Below are 22051 nucleotides of genomic sequence, written 5' to 3' on the forward strand. Positions count from 1 at the left end.
TATTATTTTGTCTTCCTACTAGCTAGTTTGCTTTGCCTTCTCAGCATTTGGGAACATGGGAGATAATAATAATGTGCCATGTTTGATAGATGTACTTGGAGAAAAAGTGCAAGAAAGATGAAATTTTGTTTTTTAATTGCACTGGTTGCAGCTTATGATACTATACCATACTATTGCTTTCTTTGTTCTCTTCATATCACACATTCACTCACACCCCAACGTGTAACTATCTTAGTCAAAGCCCATTAATACAATACAGTTCTTCCATATCATGCACATGTCTTTCGTAAGACTAAACACCAGAAATAGACTTTACCTTCTCTCTCAATTTCAAACACTCCAATGGCATCTTCAGGTGTGAGACACCGGAATTCACTTGCAGGAAGAGTGTGTCGACGCTGGCTCCCAAGGGAGTTTTGTGAAGATCTGAGATAAGAGGATTTGAAAAATGGCAACGTACTGATCATAGACATCTTCTATGTATTCCTGCTTCTTCTGTAAGTGTTTCTTCTCTTCCTTTTGGGATAGCTATTTAATTCAATTGCTTCCAACACAATTAATCAGCAGATGAGAAGACCTGCAGAGATTGCAATGTTTTGTTGTTAGGAAACTGGCTGAACCCTAGCTTCTGATCCTTGCTATCATCCCCACTGTGGAACAGAATGTCTATCAAGTTCTTTATTCCTGTACAGCTCACAAGAGAAAAGCATATCCAATATTCAAATGCTAGGGCACAGTCTAAGGCAGAAGGTGGTGGTGGTAGGGGACCCAGAATGGGATACTGGACATCCTTTGTGGCTCTACTTAATTTGTAAATCAGATATTTTCAAGCAGGAAAGGAGGTTTAAGACCAAACTATTAGCTACCTCTAAACAAGTTAATTCTGCCTCTTCAAGAGAATGATCCAAACATTTAACCTTGCCTTCTTATAAGTCTTAGAACTAGACACACAGAGGTTTTAAAAATATGTATCACTAGCCTTATTTTTTTTATACAGCTGCAGCTTATTGTACATTTCATGATCTGTCTGCTTTCTGATCTATGAAATTATGTGGAGTAGAGGATGGAACATGTATAGTTCAGCTTCTCCGTTTTTCTCAAAGCTGCTTATATTTGTGGCCTGCAATAGAACACAGTAGATGGGCAGGCTGTGTTTATACAGTATCTGTTTCTTTTAACTTCCACAAAACATTTTTTCACAAACTGGGTAGCAGATTTAAGCTTTTTTTTTCTCAAACTTCAAGCATAAAGGTTCAGTGTGAATTTATTTTACTATTGACAACAGTATTTCTGAACTTTTAGAATTTCCAAAACTAACAATAAAGGATTTAAATTTAGCAATAATTTATAAGCAATCTGAGTGGATCGTCTTCTATGTATAACTATGTCAGTGAAATTCTTATCCAATTTACTGATCTATAGTAGGATCTGCTCGTCATATCTCTGGAGATTAATTACTAGGCAGCCCCTCTGCTCTGCCCCAACAAAGTAAAAAAATGTGCTACTGTGTGCAACATTCTTTACTTATGCAATATTCATAAGAAGGGAAAAAAGTAGAAGCACTGCTGCATATTACAGGGTAACATAATGCCTAACCAGTAGGCCTAAATATTTTTTTCTGTCCAAAGATAAGGGATTTGTTCAGGCTATCCTTTAATTTTTATATAATTATTTTTCAATTCAACATGTGCAATATCATATACATCAACCTTTCTCACTTATGATCATTTTCCAGAGATTCTTTGCATCTGTTGACATGTGTAAACTCTAAGATGAAATTCCACCTTGGAAAAATTTAACCAGGGGTAGGATTCTACCAGTTTGCACCTATTCGCTAGAACCGGTTGTTAACATTCTAAGCAGTTTGGAGAACCAGTTGTTAGAAGAAATTACTGGCCTAATCCTGTAAGGAAGGCAGGAAGAAACATTCTGGTGTTGCTTACAGAAACTGCCTCTCTGTTAACCCTTATTACATTCCTGGGAGGACTTCCTGTCTCAGGAATGTCTCTGGAGTTTTTTTCCCCTCCTTTGCTGGTACTTTGCTTGTGTGGAGTGACCATTCAAAGTTACAATAGCACTGAAAAAAGTGACTTATGACCATTTTTCACACTTACAACTGTTGCAGCATCCCCACAGTCATGAGAGGCCAGGCGAGAAGATGCGTGCTTTGATGTGAGTGATATTGAGTTGGCCACATCCAGACAATAACATGACCACCAAGCCATGTCCACCCAGTCACATGACCACCAAGCCACGCCTATCACCCAAGCCACGCCCACAGAACCAGTTGTTTAAAAAAGTGAATCCCACCCCTGAATTTAACTGTAAATTGTAGTTGCATGGAATTAGTAATTTTGTTTTATTGGGAAATGAAAGTTTATTTCATCCCATTAGGTCACAATTTGGTTTCCAGAAAAGTATTCATATTTTATTTTCTCCAAAGCAGACAGCATTAAAAATTATTCAGTATGACTTATTTATTAACCACTGTTCAAAGACATGTAGTTTAACTGTACCAATTGGTAGAGAAAATTCTTTTTGTTAATTATATAATTGTGGGAAACAAATTATCATGGACCAGAAAATAGGTTGTCTGTGACATTACTTGTCTGGTCTAGAAAAAACTATTGTTTAAACTCTTATCTACTTTTTGCTTTGGGCTTATGTAATATATATTAACTTATATAAGTTAACCTGACAATAAAGCATTTGAAGTCATTTAAATTATACTCTAATCCTGAATTCATTTTCTTAAAAGTACCCCTTTTTCAACATAACTTATTCTCTAAATTCTAAATAATTCTAAATCCTTGGAATCTTAGGATTTTAAGATTGAAATCCATGCAGTTAGCTATCATGTTTCTCTCCCAATAACTTTAATTTTCTTGAATACTGAATGTCCAATTACAAAAAATTATTGTGTGGTTACATGCAAGTGCTATGTAAAAAGAATATATTTATTTTTAACAGATTGGTGTTACAATTAAAATATGCATAATACCAGAATAAAAGTTATAAAATACTATTTTCTAGGTTTGTAATATAAGCAAGGGATAGCAATGAGGAATGAATCGTACCTTCATATTATTATATTTTTCTGCTCAAGAGGATCTGATTACTTAACATATTACAATATAACATATTGTAATGAACAGATACTATCTGCTATAGGAGAAACAGTTCAAATTAACTTCTGAATGAAACTTTTCTTGACCTTGGAAATCAACTTCATTAAATTAAATTGAATTGCAGTATCTTTCTTACCTGTGTGTTGAGTTTTCTTTCAGTAATCCAGAACGACACTCAGCAGAATTGCTGCTAGAGAGAAGGACAAAGAAGACTGCAGCAAATGTTAATGGGGTCCCAGCTTTTATTTTCCAGAGACTTAGGGAACTCCAGCTTATACATTTGTTTTTTTTTAGTAGCAACATGTGATGATTTTCTTAAAACATTTTAAACCCTCAGGAGACACACAATTGCAAAAGAGCTTTAAGGCGACATGTCAACAAAAAGACTGTAGGAGGCTTTACTTTCTTGGCATGATTTTCTCCCAAGGGATAAAGTGTTTTAGCTTATTACTAAGTACAAAAGGCATCTTACAAGCCACAGGTGAATTGCTAAGCAGGGCACATTGGCAGAGTACTGGTGGAACAAAAACACACTGCATACACTCTTCCTGGAAATATTCATTCTCAAAGGACATCCTGCTTGAAAGTGAATGTACTCAATCAATATTACTGTAAATATAATTGTCTTCCTGGAATTGCCTTTGATCCATTAATTGCAACAACTAAATTGTTCATTATTATCACATTAACAAATAGGTTAATAACATCTCTTCAAAATATTTTGCTTGGAGTATGAAATTGTACTCGTATGTATTTAAAAGGTTCAGTCATCTGTGATATATACACAGAATATAAACAAGCAGCAAGAAAAGTAAGGCTGAGATTAGACTGAGAATGGAGAGCATGAGAAACTAATTTCATGGTGTGGTGTGTGTATGCGGCGTGTGTGCGCATGTAATGATAGTCAGGTTTGTGAGTGCTCTATTGGCATCTTCTGAATGGCACAACTAATGCAACCAGCTTGCATTGTATATAAGAATATCTGCACGGAATGTGGGCTGGATCCTCTTAACTCCAGATGGAAGATCTTACATAGAAGATCATGTAGAATAAGAAAGCTAAGAACCTGTGCGACTTCCAGATCAGATAGACAAGCAGGTGCTAACCAAGCAACCAGGCATCGTGGTAGTAGACAAGGAATGGTGGTGATAGATACAGCAGTGCCAAGTGACAGCAAAGAAACAGTATGAGCTCTGGGGGAAGAGAAGTTAGGTGCAGTATTGCAGAAAAACTCTGCCCATAGCCTGGAGTTTGATCCTGATGGGGCTCAAGGTTGATCCAGCCTTCTATCCTTTCGAAGTCGATAAAATAAGGACCCAGATTGTTGGGGGCAATATGCTGACATTGTGAACCACCCAGAGAGTGCTGCAAAACATGGGCAGTATATAAGTCTAACTGCTATTGCTACGAGAACCTGGAGAAGTACCAGGGGCTGAAGTAGAAACTGGAAAGGATGTGGAAAGTAAAGCCAAGGTGGTCTCAGTGGTAGAAGCACCTGGGGCTGTGACTCCTAAGCCACGAGATCCCAGAAACAAACCAGAGCTCCAGAAGCCCTACTAGCTGAAGCAGCTACGTTCTGTCTCTCCTGATATTCCTGCTTTAGAAAACAACAATAATCCTTCCCAGAGCCTTCATTGCTCTGCCCTATCCACATACAGTATGGTTTCCATGATTAAAAACTTTCAACTTCAAAACAAGAAGTGTTAGGCAGAAAGGAGAAGGAACTACTGTAATATTCCTGTAATATATCAGAGCAACTCTGCCCATGCTATGGTCTTTGGAATGATGTTTCAGGGATCAGAGGACCATCACACTAGACAGTGAGATTTTTCTACATTAAATAGACTGTTCCACCCAAAACAGCCATGTTACCTATTTAAAAAAACTTGAAATATGAGTTGTATGAATTCAACAGGGATCACAAAATCTATCATTTGAGAATTAAAATTAGACATGATTTAACAAATCCTAATTCTAATACTCATAGTCTTGTGCAAAATGTGCATTCAAGTACATCATGAAAGCTATTAACTCATAATTGAAAGCTGTATTAAATATTCCATAATATTTTATCATCAATTATTTTTAATGCTCCTTTGGCAAGGATATAGTAGAAAACCATAACTGTCTTATAAAACCACATGCTGTTACTGATTCAAAATAACATCCCAGTGTGTAAAATTTGTGAAATATTAGATAGTCCTCTGTAATATTTTAATCTTAATGTGTATCATACATGGGTCTACAAGTTTATACTAGAAATAAAGGAAATTCAGGGGCTCTGGAGCTCCCACAATATAAAACAATATCTGCTTACAATTGTTTACAAATATAGGATTTCAGCCTAAGGGATTTAATGTTTGGAGACATTTGAATGGGAATACAACCCTAAAGATCAACAACACTAGCCCATGATACAATAATGACAATTGACAAATTGTCAAAAACAAATACTAGAGGTACTTAGAATATAATTGCTACATAAAGAAATCACTGGTCATCACAATGTTCTTATTACAACAGTAATGATTAATTAGCTATATTCTGGTTTAATGTTTGACAGCTGATTACACCCAAAACCAAAATTCTTGTGGAGGTTAATCAGATTAGTTAATTAGAAAAAAGGACTACACTGCAAAAAAAAAAACACCCTCCAAAACTGGTTTGTTTTCCTTGCCACTTTCCATTTTATCACTCAACACACCAATGCAGGAATTTTATTGCCTGTGTGTGCTGGCAAAAAAGTGTTATTTCAAGTGATAAAGAGAGAAATGTCCAATGTCCAGAATGGGAATTTCTTTCAGACTTTGAATGTACCATTACAGTGGTTAACATATTTTATAAATAAATCTAAAAATACATATTAAAATTAACAGAGATTACGAGAAAATCTGAAACTTTTTTAGTTATTTATATTTGTAAATATCTTTTACCATTTAGAATGGCAAGAATTACACCAATTCTGGCAAATTTCAAATTAGTAAATTTTAAGCAATTGGTGTATTGCTCTAAGAGGGAGACATAACTACACAAAGCTCTGTTCCCAGTTTGCTGAGTACAAAGGTATTTTTAAAGGGATTTTTTAAATCATTTCTTTTTTACCAATTTATATGGTCATTCACTTGCCAGAGTGACTCCAGGCAGTTAGGAAAACATTAAAAATAATAAACAAAAACAAAAGCAGACAGGCATCTGTCCATAAACCCAACCATGCTATGTGGTTTTTAAAACTTGTATCCCACCCCAAATATCTGGAGACAAAACTCAGTTTTAATGTTTTGTGAAGAAAGGCCAGGCCAGAAAGGCCAGGCTAACTGAATCTTGGAGTTGTTGTGGTGGAAAGATCGTTCAATAAAAGTGAAGCTATCAAAGATCAAGTATGCTTCCTATATAAATGACCTCTGTGATCATATCAAGAGCAACTGTGTTCTCTTCGCTGATGATGTAAAGCTATCCAACACCATAGACAATACTGCTACCCTTCAAAAAGACCTTGACTATGTATCAGAATGGTCAAACAAATGGCAACTTCAAATCTCAACAAATAAATGCTCTGTCCTACATATTGGCAAAAAAATCAGAAAATAAAATACAAGCTGAATAGTCAAGACCTTGTTGATGATCCAAACTCTATCAAGGACCTTGGAGTACACATCTCTAATGACCTAAGTGCTAGAGCCCACTGTAACTACATAGCCAAAAAAGCATTAAGAGTTGTTAACCTAATCCTATGTAGCTTTTTCTCTGGTAATATCACACTACTAATTAGAGCATACAAAACATTTGCTAGACCAATACTTGAATACAGCTCATCAGTCTGGAACCCACATTATATATCTGATATTAACACAGTTGAGAAAGTCCAGAAGTATTTCACAGGAGTTCTCCACTCCTCTATTCATTGCAGAATACCTTATGCCACCAGACTCGAAATTCTAGACCTAGAAAACCTAGAACTACACTACCTTCAGTCTGATCTAAGTATAGTATATAAAATCATACATTGCAATGTCCTACCTGTCAATGAATACTTCAGCTTCAACCATTACAACACAAGAGCAAACAATAGATACAAACTCAAGGTTAATCGCACCAAACTTGATTGCAGGAAATATGACTTCAGCAACAGAGTAGTCAATGTCTGGAATACTCTACCTGACTCTGTGGGTTCTTCCCCAAACCCCAAAAACTTTTAACATTAGACTGTCTACTATTGATCTCACCCCTTTCCTAAGAGGTCTGTAGGGGGCGTGCATAAGCGCACCAACATACCTATCATCCCTGTCCTATTGTTTCTTTTATTGTTTTATTTTTCTTATATGTATCCATGTATTCATAACTGTATGTTTTTACTTATACCTATTATCTTGTAAGCAATTGACAAAAATAAATAAATAAATAAATAAAAATAAACAATCAGGTGACACTGGTACAGAGAAGGGACTTGGAGTATGTCTAATCTAGAAGGGGCGTTGGTTCTTACCTGATACGCTTCTTTTCGTAGAGCTGTTGAGAGTGTCCAGGTTGGGAGGAGCTCCAGTCTCGGCTCTTCCAGGCTGAGCTTGAAAATTGAGGAACGCCCCTCACCGTCACATGGTCCTCGGGCACTCCCAGGTTTTGCACAGACGAGAAGGAAAGTCCTGTTCTCATCACACTCAGGAAAAAATATATTAGATTGCTCGGTCGAACAGCCAGGTTTCCCACCAGACGGCCTACGGGTGGGGCTGGACACTCTCAACAGCTCTACGAAAAGAAGCGTATCAGGTAAGAACCAACGCCCCTTTTCCATAGAGCTGTCTCGAAGTGTCCAGGTTGGGACATACCAAAGCTTGGCTAGTCCTGCGGGTGGGGCCCGTCTGGAATAGAATCTCTCCTGGAACCCTGATGACCCGCTGGAAGGCATGCCCAACAGGAGAAAACCCTGGATGTTGGAATGTCTCAACAAGGGGCCTAAAGAGGAGGCGGAGCTATCCGGGAGGCAGTCCCGCCAAAGAGGCCAACAGGTGTGCACTGGGACCGGGATTCAAGAAACTGGGAAGATCGACCCGTGTTGGGAATTCCCCTGGGAGAACTCTGGGACAGAGAGAAGGAGGAGGCGCAGAGATCTGTGTGAGGCCCGGGAGCGCAAGAAGGGACCCGGCTAGCATTGAATGGGGGTAGATGTGTTGCCGACCAGTTGCCCAGGGCAGGGTGAGGAGGACAAGAGTGCTCCTGGGGTAGGAGCCTGTTGCAAGCAGGGTTAAAGGTCGGAGTAGAGAAGGCCTTCTCGCACTCCTTCCTCTTTTTTTTTTTTTTTTTTAAAGGACAAGCGCCTGAGGCGACTGCATTATCGAGAACGCACGGACGAACCTCTCCCGGATCCCGGGAGGGCTTCCTGGAAGAAGTACCTCCGGACCCATCCGGCTCCGCTCGGTAGGGAGATCTATAGGGAGAGGATCGGTAGTATCTGGCAAAGGAGGAGGAGTGAGAAGAACCCTGGCGAGGAGAGGGGGAGCCTCTGAAGTCGGACCTCCTAGAGAGGGAAGGAGGTACTTGCGCTTGTTCCGGGTCTCGGCCAGGAATGGGTCGAGAACCGGTCCAAATAACTTCCCCCAGAGATGGGGGCTGTTGCTAGCTTAGTCTTGTTTTTAACGTCCGCTTGCCAGTGGCGGAGCCAGAGTAGACGGCGGGCGGTAACCTGGGACGAAATGGCCCTGGTGGAGAACTTTGCCGCCTGGAAGGTGGCGTCTGCAGCTTCGGCCGCGGCCAGGATCTTGGCAATGTCCTGGTGCGCCCTGAGATTGGCTGTGGGGACATGCTGCTTGAGCTGCTGGAGCCACTTGATGGAAGACCTGGTGAAAAACGACGCGGCAGTGGAAGCCCTGACTGCCCAAGCGTCAGAGAGGTGAGCGCGGCACAGGGCCAGTTCAGCTCGCTTGTCCTCGGGCTGGAGAGCATCGAGTGAGTCGCTGGGAGTAGAGCGGGAAACCAGGCCCACCACGGGCTGCGTCCACGGGGAGGGGTCGAGCAAGGTGGAGAACTGCGGTTCCAGGTTAAAAAACCGCTTGTCCTGGGCGTTGGGGGAGGGGGCCCGAGGAGGCCAGCTGCCTGAAACCATGTCTGAGAATATGGGCGGGACAGGGATCACCTCAGTTTCCGCCACGGGCTGAGAGAGAAGAGAGAGTCGGGAGGACCCCTGCCGCCGCTGGGTTGGGTGGGGAGGGGGTTCAGGCCCGAGGTGGTCCTGGCTTTGAACAGGAGGGACCTAAATAGGTGCGGTTTAAAGAGCCCTAGAAACGCGGGCTGACCTGGAGGGAGGCCCTCGTCCTCCGACATGTCCCCTTCTAGGGGACCTGTTCCCGAAAAGAGTTCACTGCCTATGAGGGACCTCATGTCAAGGTCCTGCTCGTCCCCAAAGAGGGAAGGGTCCCGGGTTCTTGGGCCTCCATTCCCTCCAACTCCAAAGGTAAGGTTAAGTCCTCTTGGGGAGTTGCCTGACTATGCGAGGCCGCTGATCCTAGAGCCTCGGGGCCGCGGGCCGAGGAGCCAGACCGGCCAGCTGCTGCATCTGTTGCGCTACCCTTTGCCGGATGGCCAGCTCCATAGCCTGCATTAGGTTTTCGGGTATTTCCGCCATGGGGAGAGACTCCTCCGGGCGCAGTTCTACAGCAGTGGTGGGCAAGGTGACCTCAGGGGCCTGTCCAGGCTGTGGGGGAGAAGCAGAAGCAGGAGGGGAGGGAGAGGAGGATGGGTGGAGGTTGATGGAACGGAAGGGTCCCGGGACACAGAGCTTGACTCCTGAGAGCGTCTGTCAATTTCCCTTCGAGGGCCCTGTGTCGCCTGAGGGCATCCCTTTGGGAAGCTTTGGATGGTTCCTGTGCCTGTTTGCGCAGGTGGTGGGATTGGCCTTGGCCTTCAGAGAAGTGCCACGAGAGGTATTGTCGTCTGCCATCTGGAGAGGAGAGAAAAAAGGAAAAAATTTTCTGGTTAATGCGAGGCGGTTAACGGGTCTGGGTACAGCCTAAGCAGAGGCTGGAACTCCCAGTGCTCGTGTTGCACCCCCCTTTTTGTCAAGGCCACAGAATTGTTCTGTAACGTGTTGGGAAGTAGGGCCTAGCCCGGGGCCAATCAGCCAGAATGAACGCCAAGCTGTCCCTGCCGGGCGAACCGGGAAGGGACATGGCAAGCAACTAACTCCTTAGTTGGGGGAGACTTAGGCAGAATTGCAAGGTATTTGAGCAGTCCCAGGATCTGCCCAGGAGTCAGGAAGCAATGCGGCCTACTGGTAGGCCTCTGAAAAAAACCAATGACCCTGGGGCCGCAGGCAGAAGGGAATAATGTAAGCTGAAACCAGGTCTGGATGCGGCCTCACGGAGGCCGGGAATCCCAACGCACGTTCCACGCCCCCTTTTAGTAAAAAAAAATTTTCTGTTTAAAATAGAGGTTTGAGTGCAACCAGGGCCTAGCCCAGAGACCAATCAGCCAGAAAGGTGAGCGCCAGGCAGCTACCCCTGCCGGACGGACCGGGAAGGGGTGAGGGGGCAGAGCTGCTACTTCGCCTGCTGGGGAAAAAGGCTGCAGGGCCAACAGACCCTATTTCTGCAGGAGGCCTGTTGGTAGAATAAAAGACAGGCTGAGACAAGGGAATCCCAGGCTGCCTAATAGTCAGTTAAGGCTGCGGCCTGTAAAGGGCCTCTAGTAATGGCGGACGGCCATGCGGCCACTCCCAAGATGGAGGCCGTTCCAGGACACACCCAAGATGGCGTCCATTCCAGGGCACACCCAAGATGGCGGCCGTTCCAGGGCACACCCAAGATGGCGGCCGTTCCAGGACACACCCAAGATGGCGGCCGTTCCAGGGCACACCCAAGATGGCGGCCGTTCCAGGGCACACCCAAGATGGCGGATGCCACAGGGGGCCCAAGATGGAGGCCGCAAGTAACGGAGGCAGCCCCCAGCGGTAAACTCCCAGGGAAGATTAGAGCCCTTGGGAGAACCAGGAAGCGTACCCTGGGCTAGAAGGCGTTCGCGGGGGAACGGCGGGTAAGGCGAGGAGAGGCAGGCAGAAAGCAGCGGCCTCGCGCGGAGCGGTGGGCGGCAAACGAAGCTGGGGGAGCGCTCGAGGCGCTCGTTTCTCCCCTTAAAAAAGCAGCTCGGATATTAAAAACACTCCCTGGGGAGTTCAAACCTGAGTTCCTGCGCTGCCTGCCGGTGATCCACGTGAAAGCGATGAGAGAAGAGGCCTAGAATGTTGAACGACCGGAGCAAGGGAAAAACAGCCTGTTAGCCACGAGGCTGAGCAAAAAACTGGGGAGTGCCCGAGGACCATGTGACGGTGAGGGGCGTTCCTCAATTTTCAAGCTCAGCCTGGAAGAGCCGAGACTGGAGCTCCTCCCAACCTGGACACTCGAGACAGCTCTATGGAAAACAGCGTGTGGCATGGGATGATTTAACTGGAGATAGGCGGTCCCACAAATAATTATGCCTATGCCATGTAGGGCAGAGATGGGATCCGACTGGTATAACTACCGGTTCTGTCTATTAGCGTCACACATGCCTGCGCGAGTCACACGAGTCATGCAAGTGCAATTTACAACCTGCTGAGCTGCCCGGACAGCTGAGCAGCGTTGCGTGCAAGTGTGCAGCGGTTGGAAAAGCCCTTCTTTCCTGCTTTTTCAACTGCAGCTGTGTCGCGCAAAGTAGCAGCAGTTGAAAAAGCAGGAAATAAAGGTCAGGTAAGAGCCCGGCAGGCGGGTGGGCCACAACAGCAGCAGACATAGAACCGATTCTATGTCTGCTGCTCTTCGGAGCAACCGATTCTACAGAGGTAGACAGAACTGGTAGAAACCCACCCCTGATGTAGGGTTTTAATTTAATATGAAGATCTGAAAAGGCGTACTACCCAACTATTATCAGAAACCTTAAGATTTTTTAATCGTAATTTCAATAAGGTATGAATAATTTGAATAAGATTTGAGAGCCAGTTTGGTCCAGAGGTTAAGGTACCAGGCTAGAAAGCAGAAGACCATGAGTTCAAGTCCTGCCTTAGTCATGAAACTGGTGACTTTGGGCCAGTCATTCCCTCTCTCGGCCCAAACCTCTTCACAGGGTTGTTATTGTGGGGGAAATAAAAGGAGAAAAACATATTAGATATGTTCTCTGCCTTGAATTATTTGTAAAAATATTAAAGTGGGATAGAATTAATTATTTAATTAATTACATCAATAACTCTTAACATCCAATATGCCTGGGATGTGTAGAGTGGGCAGGGAAGTGTGTATGTGAGCAGGGGGTGGCCTCTTAAAAGTTAAGTATTAATCACAGTTAACTATTTTAACACAGGAAGGGGCAAGTAATTAAAATGGGAAATCTGGCACATAGGAGTTTAGTTAGAACACATAAAGGCACATAATGCATGCACAAATCGTTGCTGTATGATAACTATCTCTCAAAACGGCACAAATATGTGGTATACGCTGTTACCTGGAACATTTTAAAATGCAGTAGTCTGCCTTCTTATATGAAGTAGCAATAATAAAACACAGCAGAGTTGGCATACTTAGATTTGTAGAGTAAGCATTACATAATCCCTTGACAATACATTACAGTTTGTATGCCTATGTCTTCTTATAAAGTAAGCATTTGTATTTGGGGAGGATTCACTGTTTTCATAGCAACAATAAATAACATAAGTGGAGAGTCTCTGGAAAAATATCAGATGAATTTTTTATAAAAGATCCTCTGGGTTTAGATACAGATTCTACTCTCATGACAGAAAGTTCCAGAAAACCTTCCACAGTATCTTTTTTGAAAGAGAGAATACTAGAAACATTTTACATTTTTTCTAATAATATTTAGAAATATTTATGAGACTGCAGAGGTAAAAACAGGCCCATAGCAAACAAATGATATTGAATCACAGCACTGCTGGAGTTTCAAAATATTGCCAACTATACATTTTTTTTGTAAATTTTAAAAATAACTTTTCAACTTGAACATAGTATCTTTGCAGTAATATTTGCCTTTGCTGAATTGTTTTTAGCTCCTAGCGGAGTCTTCTGCCTTGTACTCCATGTATGCTTTGTGATGATGTATCTGTATGTTGTATCTTTGGAGTAAATTTAAGAGGGCTTATACTGCCCAAATTTTTTTCTGTTTTAGACTATAACTCCAAATGTGGGACTTTGAAAAGATTTTCTAATCTCTTCCAGACTCCTAAGAATTAATGGCTTTTAACAGAGATTTTTAGAAATGTCTCTAAGCAACACATGATGAGCTTTTAAGAGGCTATGTGGCAAGCACTTCACTATATTAAAAAGAAACAAAGTTTGTGAGATATATATGTCAGATCCAAACCAGCCCTGATTAAGCACTCATAACTAATATAATTCATTGTGCGTTTGGTTAAATTAATTGAACTTTTTCAAACTAGCATAAATTGGATGGCTTTCTCATGAAATGGAATGAATATTAGATGATGATCTATTTATATTTCAGCTAAGTTTATATGACCTTGGACCAGTCATTCTTTCAGTCCTAGACAGAGGGCAATGGCAAACCATTTCCAATCTTGCCCAGAAAACTGCATGAACCTGATTGTAGATTGTAGATTGTAGTCCTAAAGAATATGAATAATCACAAGAATCAAGCCATACCACGGCTATATAAATGAAACAATGCTGAAGGTAACAATTTAATGCGGCCCATGATGAAGATTTCTAAACTGGCTCCATAGGACAGGAGGCTAAGATAACTGAATTAGTTCCACATTACTGTTGAAAAGAAATTAGTAAATTCTTTGAAGAGATCCAAGGACCATCTCCCAAATAGAAGATTCAATTATTTCTCACTAAATTGTGTCCAGTTTAATATTACTATATTGCATCTGTCATGCATGACCCTCTCTACCTTTTGAGCAAGAGAACTGAGTTATGAAAATAATTCTCATATACTTTATTTAGTGTTATATTAAATTATCTAGCAGCGCCATCTATTGGGAAAAGAACATCAAACTGAAAGGAAAAAATGAAGGTGCGGTCTAAGGAGGATTTATTTTGCAATTGCTGCCTCATTTGCTGTATTGGGGGAGAAGAGAAGGAAGACCCTAATCATTGATAAAATATACAGGTATGGAGGTATTTACAACTTCAATATTTTTTCCAAACATTAATTCCATTTTTTGTTACAAGAAATATAATTTAAATAAGAAATGACACAACTGCATGCCTGTAATGTTGCAGGACCACTCTCTTAAAGCATTCCAAATTTCTAAAGCAGATCAGTGAAAAAACAAAGAGGTATACCACTACATTACTACAATATGTTATAGACTACTAATATAGTCAGATTTACGTATGCCTGACAGCAATTTGGCAGTTTAAATCTCACCAGGTTCAAGATTGACTGAGCCTTCTACCCTACCGAGGTGGGTAAAATGAGGACCAGATTGTTGGGGGCAATATGCTGACTCTGTAAACCACTTAGAGACGGCTGTAAAACACTGTAAAGCCACATATAAGTCTAAGTGCTAATGCTATTTACTTGCTATTTACTTTTCATAATCTCTTTACATATTAACAGAATATCTGGAGAAACAGAGCCCAGGGATACAAATAGTTCAAAACTTTTCAGCCAAGTTGAAGAATCCTGTTGCTTGCCAAGTTGAAGAATCCTGTTTTCTATTCTTTTCTGCACCTTAAAAGAATCAAACCATGGATGGAAGGCATTTTTAGTTATTGATTTGGCATTTAGCTTCAACACATTAAGATGTGATGGGGATGCTAACATGGCAACCAGGAAAACTCCATCTGGGAGAGAGCAAAAAAACCTCTGGGGGATAACCTGACACTCCTCAAGCTTTTTTTTTTCATTCCCTAATATATTAACCTTTCATTGCTGTATCTTCTGCATTGTCATAGCATACAGACCACATCACCACTATCTTCAGCCTTCTCAACCGCTTGCCTTCTCATCCGCTTTCCTGCTTGTAGCAGCAAAATAGAGGACCACCTTTGATAAATCTGACATGCCAAGCAAAATGAGATCCAATCTCTTTTCAAAATGCCCCAATCTCAAAACAATCCAATTTTCTCATCTGAAAGCCTCCAAGCAAGGAACAGCCTTCTTTCATAATAGGTCTAGCCAAGAGGTTGCCGATATGGCAGTGGGATGATCTTCAACTTTGTCTAATTCCTTTCTGATGATATTCCACTTGGGAGACAGCCTCACAGAACTACAAAGTTTCTACCATAGTCTACGATGCTCAGTTGTGGTAGAAAAAGGTGTCATTCAAAGGTCAGATTCATAGTCCATCTTTCAGTTTTGCCACTGTTCTAGCAATCCATTAAAGTTGCTGCTGTTCCTGCTCATATATCCTCACTGAAAGAAGCACCTGATCCTTATACTATGACAGTAACAAGGCTTTCTTATCCAGACTGATTATTTAGACCAGGAACAGAACCCACCAAGCTCTTTGCTCAATGTGATGCTTTAAAGGTATCTTATTTTTTTTAAAAAAGAAAGAAACGGGGAATGGTATATTGCAAAGCACTAGCTTCTAAATTTCCCCTAAGTTTTCCTGGTAAATAAAAACTGTGGATCCCTGTGATTCATTGCTTGATTTGGAAATATGACCATCTGTAGGAAGAGAAAAGACCCCAGTAACTTTATGGGGAAAGCAGCAACTTCATCAGTCTTGCTTCAGTTAAAATGATTGTTTACCTGACTGGCCTGAAGTTATTTTGTGAGGACACCAATAAAGCTCCTAAAATTCCAAAAGGTACTCAGCAATTCACAATTTGTTATTCAAGAAATATATGGTTCCTAGAATTTGTACAAAATGGGATAGATGAAATCATTAAAAGCTTTCTTTTATAATTACTAAAAGAGACCTGGAGGAAGGATGGAAAAAAGTGGTTACATTTTACAATAGTGTGACAATATCCATTTCCTTTTTAAAAATCTTTCTTAGTCATAATGACTAAACGAAAAACTACAATTTGTCTCACAAAGGAAGAATTCTATATAGATTTGTAATAAATGTGTCAATTTATTGGTGGTATAAAGCTGAATGATACCATGCTATCATGGATTATGGCCTTTTTATTTAGAAAATTTACCTGGATGCCCTTTTCACAAATGAATTCTGAATGGCTAATAAGAATCAATGAGAAAAACATAACTTCTATAAATTAATATTCTCCCCTCCATATTTAAAAGAATCATAGCATAATTACAAAAGCCTTATAAACTCACCCACACAAACCATATATACTGGGCTTATCTAACATCCTGGCCCAGTATCTTGTGGGGGAAAGCAAAGACTTCACAGCCTTTTGGAAGAGGCCCTCTGGAGACGATGGGGGATTGTTCCATGGGCAGGCACCGAGACAGAGAAGGTTTGACTCCTTGGACCCACAAGATGACAATATTTCATAGACAGGACCTGGAGACTACCTGCCCTGTTAGAACTGGTGGATAGGCAGAAATCTCAAAGATAGGTAGTCCTGCAAGTAACTTGGCCCTGTGCCATGCAAGGCTTAAAGATGTTAAGTTGTATGTTGAGTTATAACTGGAAGTGTAATTGGAGGCCAGTGAAGCTCATGTAACAACAATGTAACCGATGCAAACCTCAGCGCACTCAAAACTGCACATACCGTTGGATTCTGGACCAGATGAAGCATCTAAGTATTTTTTTAAGAACAAGTATTTATTTAAGGACAGTCCCATTACAGTGATTCAATTGGGAAGTGACTAAGGGATAAGCAAATGTAACCAGGGCCTCCCAATACAGGAATGAGAGGATTTGGCACACAAAATGAATTTATCCCTCCCCTCTGCAGCCACTAGCTATTCAAACAGGAAGCCTAAGTCTAGGAAGAATCCCAAGTTATGTGGGATTCAGTGGATTGCTATGTCACTGAATATTAAAAGATGAAAAATCTACAGAATCAGGAGGCCCCAAACCACTGGGTCTTGATAAGGTTGAATGTAGCCTTTCTTCCTCACCCAGACTCATATAGCCACTGGGCAAGCATCTCAACAACATTCACTTATCCAATCAAGGATAGCGATGAATAATTCAGAATCTGTTGGAGAGAGACTGGCGGAACCAGGGAGAGAAATCAAGTGGGAATTAGAGTCTCTACATAGTCACAAAAGGACAAAGCCCAGCCTCTCCTGAATGCCACTGAACCTTACCTGGTTATACCCAAATGCAGACTGTTAGTTTCAGAAGATTTCTGTGAATAGGCTTGAGCAATAAAGCAGCAAATTGGACCTCTGTGTATGGAGCTGATTGTTTACTCCTGACAGTATATCTCACTCCTAATGGTGCCAATGGATGACCTCACCTAGGAATTTCATACAAATATTAAATAGGACTAGAAAGAGAGCCAAGACCTAAGGCACCCAACTAGAACAAGCACAGGATTAGACCCTTGCCTAGTCTAAAATGGAACGAGCACTAGAAGAATAAACACAAAACAATTCCTTGCTTCTAATCCCTTAGACAAATCCAGAAAAACACCGTAACTGATGCTATTAAAAGCCACTGAGACCCCTATGAGATCAAGGATGGACTTACCACCTCACCCTGAGCCACAAGCACAACCAATGGTGTCTCAATACTATAACCCAGGTTGAACTCCAACTCAGGTTATAACTTTATTGTTTATCACCTATGTTACAAGAATCTCATCAGACTGCTTGCCTTACTCTGGGAACAACTAAATAAGGCTTCGTGGATTTATGCTGTTTGCAGTTACACAATAACTCCAAGCTAGGCTCTTGCATGACCCCTCCCTCCAGCCTAGCTGGCAATTCCCCAACAGTGATGCTCTTCTTACTTTCACAGAACACAGTTAAAAATACTGACCTGTTCCCATTACTATTTCCTTACTAATTACTTGTACATTTGTTAGGGACATCTTTATAAAAAAACTACCTTTGGGAGTATTGTTTAGAGGTAACTCTAAAATACACAGCAATACAGGAAAATAATATATTTGAGACAGCAAGTTCATCCATTAACAATTACAACAATTACATCACATCCCTTTAGCATAGCAACTATTCTGTATCTCTATAGCATAAGAAGTATTCCTTATCCATATAGCTGATTATTTGGTGTGTTCTTTTCCATTCTGTAAACATAAATGATTTCAGCTCATAATTTGAAATAATCATTGGGTCAAAAGTCCTTGAAATGTTTCTGGTATGAAAACAAATGACCACAAGATGGAGCAAGCACATTTTCCAAGAGAAGAATTTTAAGAAAAAGGATTGCCTGTGGAAAGATATCTTTTCAATAATTCCAAATTTGAGGGTGAGGTGAAAGTATTTTATTCCCATCACTTTCTATACTTGTGCTGGCTATAGTGTTTTGAAGGAGGAGAAAATGTAGATAAATTTTTAAATAATTATTCATAATTGGAATAATAGATTTTTCATTTTGCAACAAGTTCCAATAATGAGACATACAAGTAGGCCAGATGGAAATGAAAGAGAGGATCACATTTGTAGCCCAGTCAGAAAAAAATAACTGAGTCTTGACATTAGGTTATATCAGTTGTTCTCTAGGCCGATATTCTAAATCAGAGCCAGGCATTTTATGGCCTGCAGGCCATATTGGGCCCTTTGACTGTCCCTGTCTGGCTTGTAGCACTGATGGGAGTTGCAGTAGGGGGGGGCAGGAAGCGTCAACCCTCCATAACAATTCCAGTTTCTCATATGACACCTTGGGAAAACTATTTGCACATTTCTGTTCTAAATTATGGCAAGTAATTGTTTTAAATTACAGGAACAAATCTGCTGCCAAGCTATTGAAAACGTTTGTGAACAGTGATATATTCTCCCTCATGATGTGATGGCAAATGTTATAAGATACTGCAATAAATATTGAATATAAGTTAAATCATTAACCAAATATTTTTATGAACTTCATGTAACCTTGCAATGTGAAATCCTACATTTCTTCCACAATGTGTAGTTAGAGTTTTGAGGATGGTATCACAGTAAAGAATACGAGATTTTCTAAATATGAATGTGAATTACTTGAAAATTACCCTCAATTCCTGCTATTTGTACTGTATTTTGTTTCATCTATTTTTATCTAAAACATATAATCATTACACTGGATGTCAATGTTAAGGACATATTATTTATAAAAAAAAGTTTAACCATCTTATTGACTTTTCACCTCCTTCATTTCCAAGATACCCCTGTGCCAATTTCCCTTGACTCGTTGTGGTGTATAAATATAAAACTGGCATAATAATCTGATGCCCTCCGGATATTTTGGGTAACAATTTCCAAAATTACTCAATACTCTATTTAGGATGTATGGAAACTGCAAGCCAAAACATCCAGAGGCTCCAGGCATCCTTCCTCTGATCTACATTGGCAGTGATCCATACCCAAGTTAATAGGGAATATTATGTTTATTTAGCATGTCAAGTTCTTCATTAGTGCAGAAAACTGCAATGAGCTGCCTGGGTTGTAGAGCAGAAAATAAATACATACCTCCAAGTCTCTAACCAGGTTTTTCCCATTGTGCTTATTCTTGTAGCCCTTCCAAATTCTCTATCTGTCTCTTTCTGCTGTCATTCTCTTGTCTCCTCTTCCATCAGTCTCCCCCTGCTGTCCCTTCAACCAACAGAAGCTAGGGTACTCGTGGCTTCTTCCATCAGTTCTCCAAGGGGCAGAAGCTGAGCATGAAGTGGAGCTGAATCTTCGATCCTGCAGGGCTGTAAATATTTATTTATTTAGTTATTCAGTCAAGCAATTATAAGATAACAGGTATAAGTATAAACATAGTTATGAATACATGAAATGGGTACATATAAGAAAAATAAAAGAAACAATAGGACAGGGACGGTAGGCACGTTGGTGAGCTTATGCAATCCCCTATAGACCTCTTAGGAAAGGGGTGAGATCAATAGTAGACAGTCTAAGGTTAAAGTTTTGGGGGTTTGGGGAAGAAACCACAGAGTCAGGTAAATAAAGGTAAAACGGCCCCAAGCGGCTATACGACATAGAAAATATGATAAACAAAATATAAATAAATAAACAAAATGCCCCCAAGACAACTCCCTCCTTTTCTTCCATATTTCCCACCCCCGCCCCGGATGATTTCTTCTCGGCTCCCTTCCGCCCCACCTGCCAGTCTCCTTTTGGGGAGCAGGCAGACAGGCTGTTCCGAGGGGGACCCGCCTTCCCCCTTTCTTCCCTCGCGGTTACTCCTCGAGCTTTCTTCCTCCACAGCCCCGCTTCCTTTCTTCCCGCCTTTCGCTCGTCTTCCCCCTCCGGCCCTACCTCACCGAGGTCGCTCGCTCGCCCGCCCTTCGGCCGACTCGGCCTGGCCGGGAGCTCCGCCCCCGCAGCACGCATCCCCTTTGCCCCGCCCCGCGGAGCGGCCGGGGCCCGCTATTTCAGGGAGGCGGGGCCAGAGGTGTTAGCCCCGCCTCTCGCCGGGTGGTGACTGCGTTGTGTGGGCCCGGCGGCCGCCGCCGCTCTTGTCTCTTGCTCCGCCGCCTCTTCTTCTCTCCCTCTTTCCCTCCCGCCCGCAGTCATCGCCGGGGCGCGCGCCATGGCGGAGCCGCCCGCTTCTCCCGCCTCGCCAGGAGCTCAGCCCGCGGCCAATGCAACCCCCGCCGCCGGCTTTCAGCGGCTGCTCTTCACTCACGACCTGGTGTCCGGCCGCTATCGGGGTTCGGTGCGCTTCGGCCTAGTCCGTGTCATGCATGGCGAGGATTCCGACTCGGAGGAAGAGGACGGAGGTGGCGGCGGACGAGGCCCTGGCGGCTCCGGGGGAGGCGGCCCCGGAGGTGGCGGAGGAGGAGCCGGCAGCTCCGGCGGCTCCGAGTCCGGGGGCCCGGGCGGGGGCGAGGAGAGTCGCGGGAGCCCCCTCCGCCGCGGGTACGTGCGAGTCCAGTGGTACCCGGAGGGCATCAAGCAACACGTTAAAGAGACCAAGGTAACGCAGCTCCGGCGCCGCCGAGTCTCCTTTTGCATTTGGTCCGCACACGCGGTGGGTTGAGTGGGTGGGGTGTCCGCAATGGGGCTGAGAAGACGGCGGCGGCGGTAGCTGAGAAAAGGGTGGGGAAAGTGGGGAGAGGTACATTAGGCTTGGGAAGGTCTCCCGGGGTTGACAGGTGAGCCAACGGCCAGGTTTTGGGGAGCAAATAGGGGGGAAAGAGGGTAGCGTTTGAGGGTCCGAGAAGAAGTTGGCCTGGAAGAAGCCTGGTCTCTGGCCGTCAGAATGTGCAAAGCCTCCCTTGCACCACTGAGGTTGCCTGGTCTGCAGTGTCTTTTTATGCAAAATAGACCCTCATTAACACGCCGAAGGACTTCTGGTTTCTGCACCAACGTGGAAATAAAAGTTCCAGGTGCTGGTGCGGGTTTTCTTTAGTGCTCTGGGTCATGCATATAGGATTTTATGATGTGTAAAAATGACATTGGCTTCCATTTGACCACCACCTATCTTTGGCCACGTTTGCTCTCATTTTTTTTCTTTACAGACAATATCAGTTGAAGAGAAAAGCTGCATAGTGCCTTTTGAGAAATAGCACTATAGCACCAGGCAGCCTCTGTTGGGCAGCAGCCTGATTCTTGCATCCTTACCTCATCATTCCCAAAGTCATTTTTAATGATTTGTAAGGAAATGCATTCTTTTGAAAGGTAGTTTGGGCCTCACCTGTAATTCTGTGTCATGTTGGGGGTCTTGTTATATTAGAAATAATCATTCATGGCTCAATTAAGGGATTTTTCTTGTCTTGCAGTAATATTTTCATGTTATTATGTTGCTTCTAATTCACAGAACTGCATCCAACCTCTGTTTCTGACTATATTCTACATATGTGATAGAGTTTTTGGAGGTATAATGTATTGTTTATATATTAGAATTCATACATATTTTTGTGTGATATCCTTAAAATTATATTAAG

General features: G+C 42.3%; 3 protein-coding genes across 11 annotated transcripts in view; 2 read left to right on the forward strand and 1 right to left on the reverse strand.

Moving 5' to 3' along the window:
* AANAT (aralkylamine N-acetyltransferase) overlaps positions 1 to 20924 on the reverse strand; it is a 30233-nt gene extending 9309 nt beyond the window's left edge. Inside the window, exons 1-4 of one of the 8 annotated variants that reach the window (XM_087924812.1) lie at positions 20794 to 20924; positions 19629 to 19852; positions 3265 to 3315; positions 317 to 577 (exon numbers count right to left, since the gene is read on the reverse strand). In XM_087924812.1, the coding sequence (XP_087780938.1) occupies positions 317 to 473 (157 nt within the window). In that variant the 5' untranslated portion in view covers positions 474 to 577; positions 3265 to 3315; positions 19629 to 19852; positions 20794 to 20924. Of the gene's footprint in view, positions 1 to 316; positions 578 to 3264; positions 3319 to 19628; positions 19853 to 20264; positions 20492 to 20790 lie in introns of those variants that run through there. The other 7 variants (XM_087924810.1, XM_087924815.1, XM_087924814.1 and 4 more) reach the window with 7 other exon arrangements.
* The window catches only part of PRPSAP1 (phosphoribosyl pyrophosphate synthetase associated protein 1), a 174575-nt gene continuing 160382 nt past the window's right edge, over positions 7859 to 22051 (forward strand). The window contains exon 1 of the mRNA XM_087924808.1: positions 7859 to 7892. The gene's annotated coding sequence lies outside the window, so the exon portion shown is untranslated. The remainder of the gene's footprint in view (positions 7893 to 22051) is intronic.
* UBE2O (ubiquitin conjugating enzyme E2 O) overlaps positions 20695 to 22051 on the forward strand; it is a 72652-nt gene continuing 71295 nt past the window's right edge. For both annotated transcript variants that reach the window (XM_026702047.2, XM_026702048.2), the window contains exon 1: positions 20695 to 21081. In XM_026702047.2, coding sequence (XP_026557832.1) covers positions 20695 to 21081 — 387 coding nt within the window. The remainder of the gene's footprint in view (positions 21082 to 22051) is intronic.

This window comes from Pseudonaja textilis, chromosome 2 (assembly GCF_049901715.1).
Source record: "Pseudonaja textilis isolate UNSWEBS1 chromosome 2, rPseTex1.2, whole genome shotgun sequence".
Taxonomy (NCBI): Eukaryota; Metazoa; Chordata; class Lepidosauria; order Squamata; family Elapidae; genus Pseudonaja; species Pseudonaja textilis.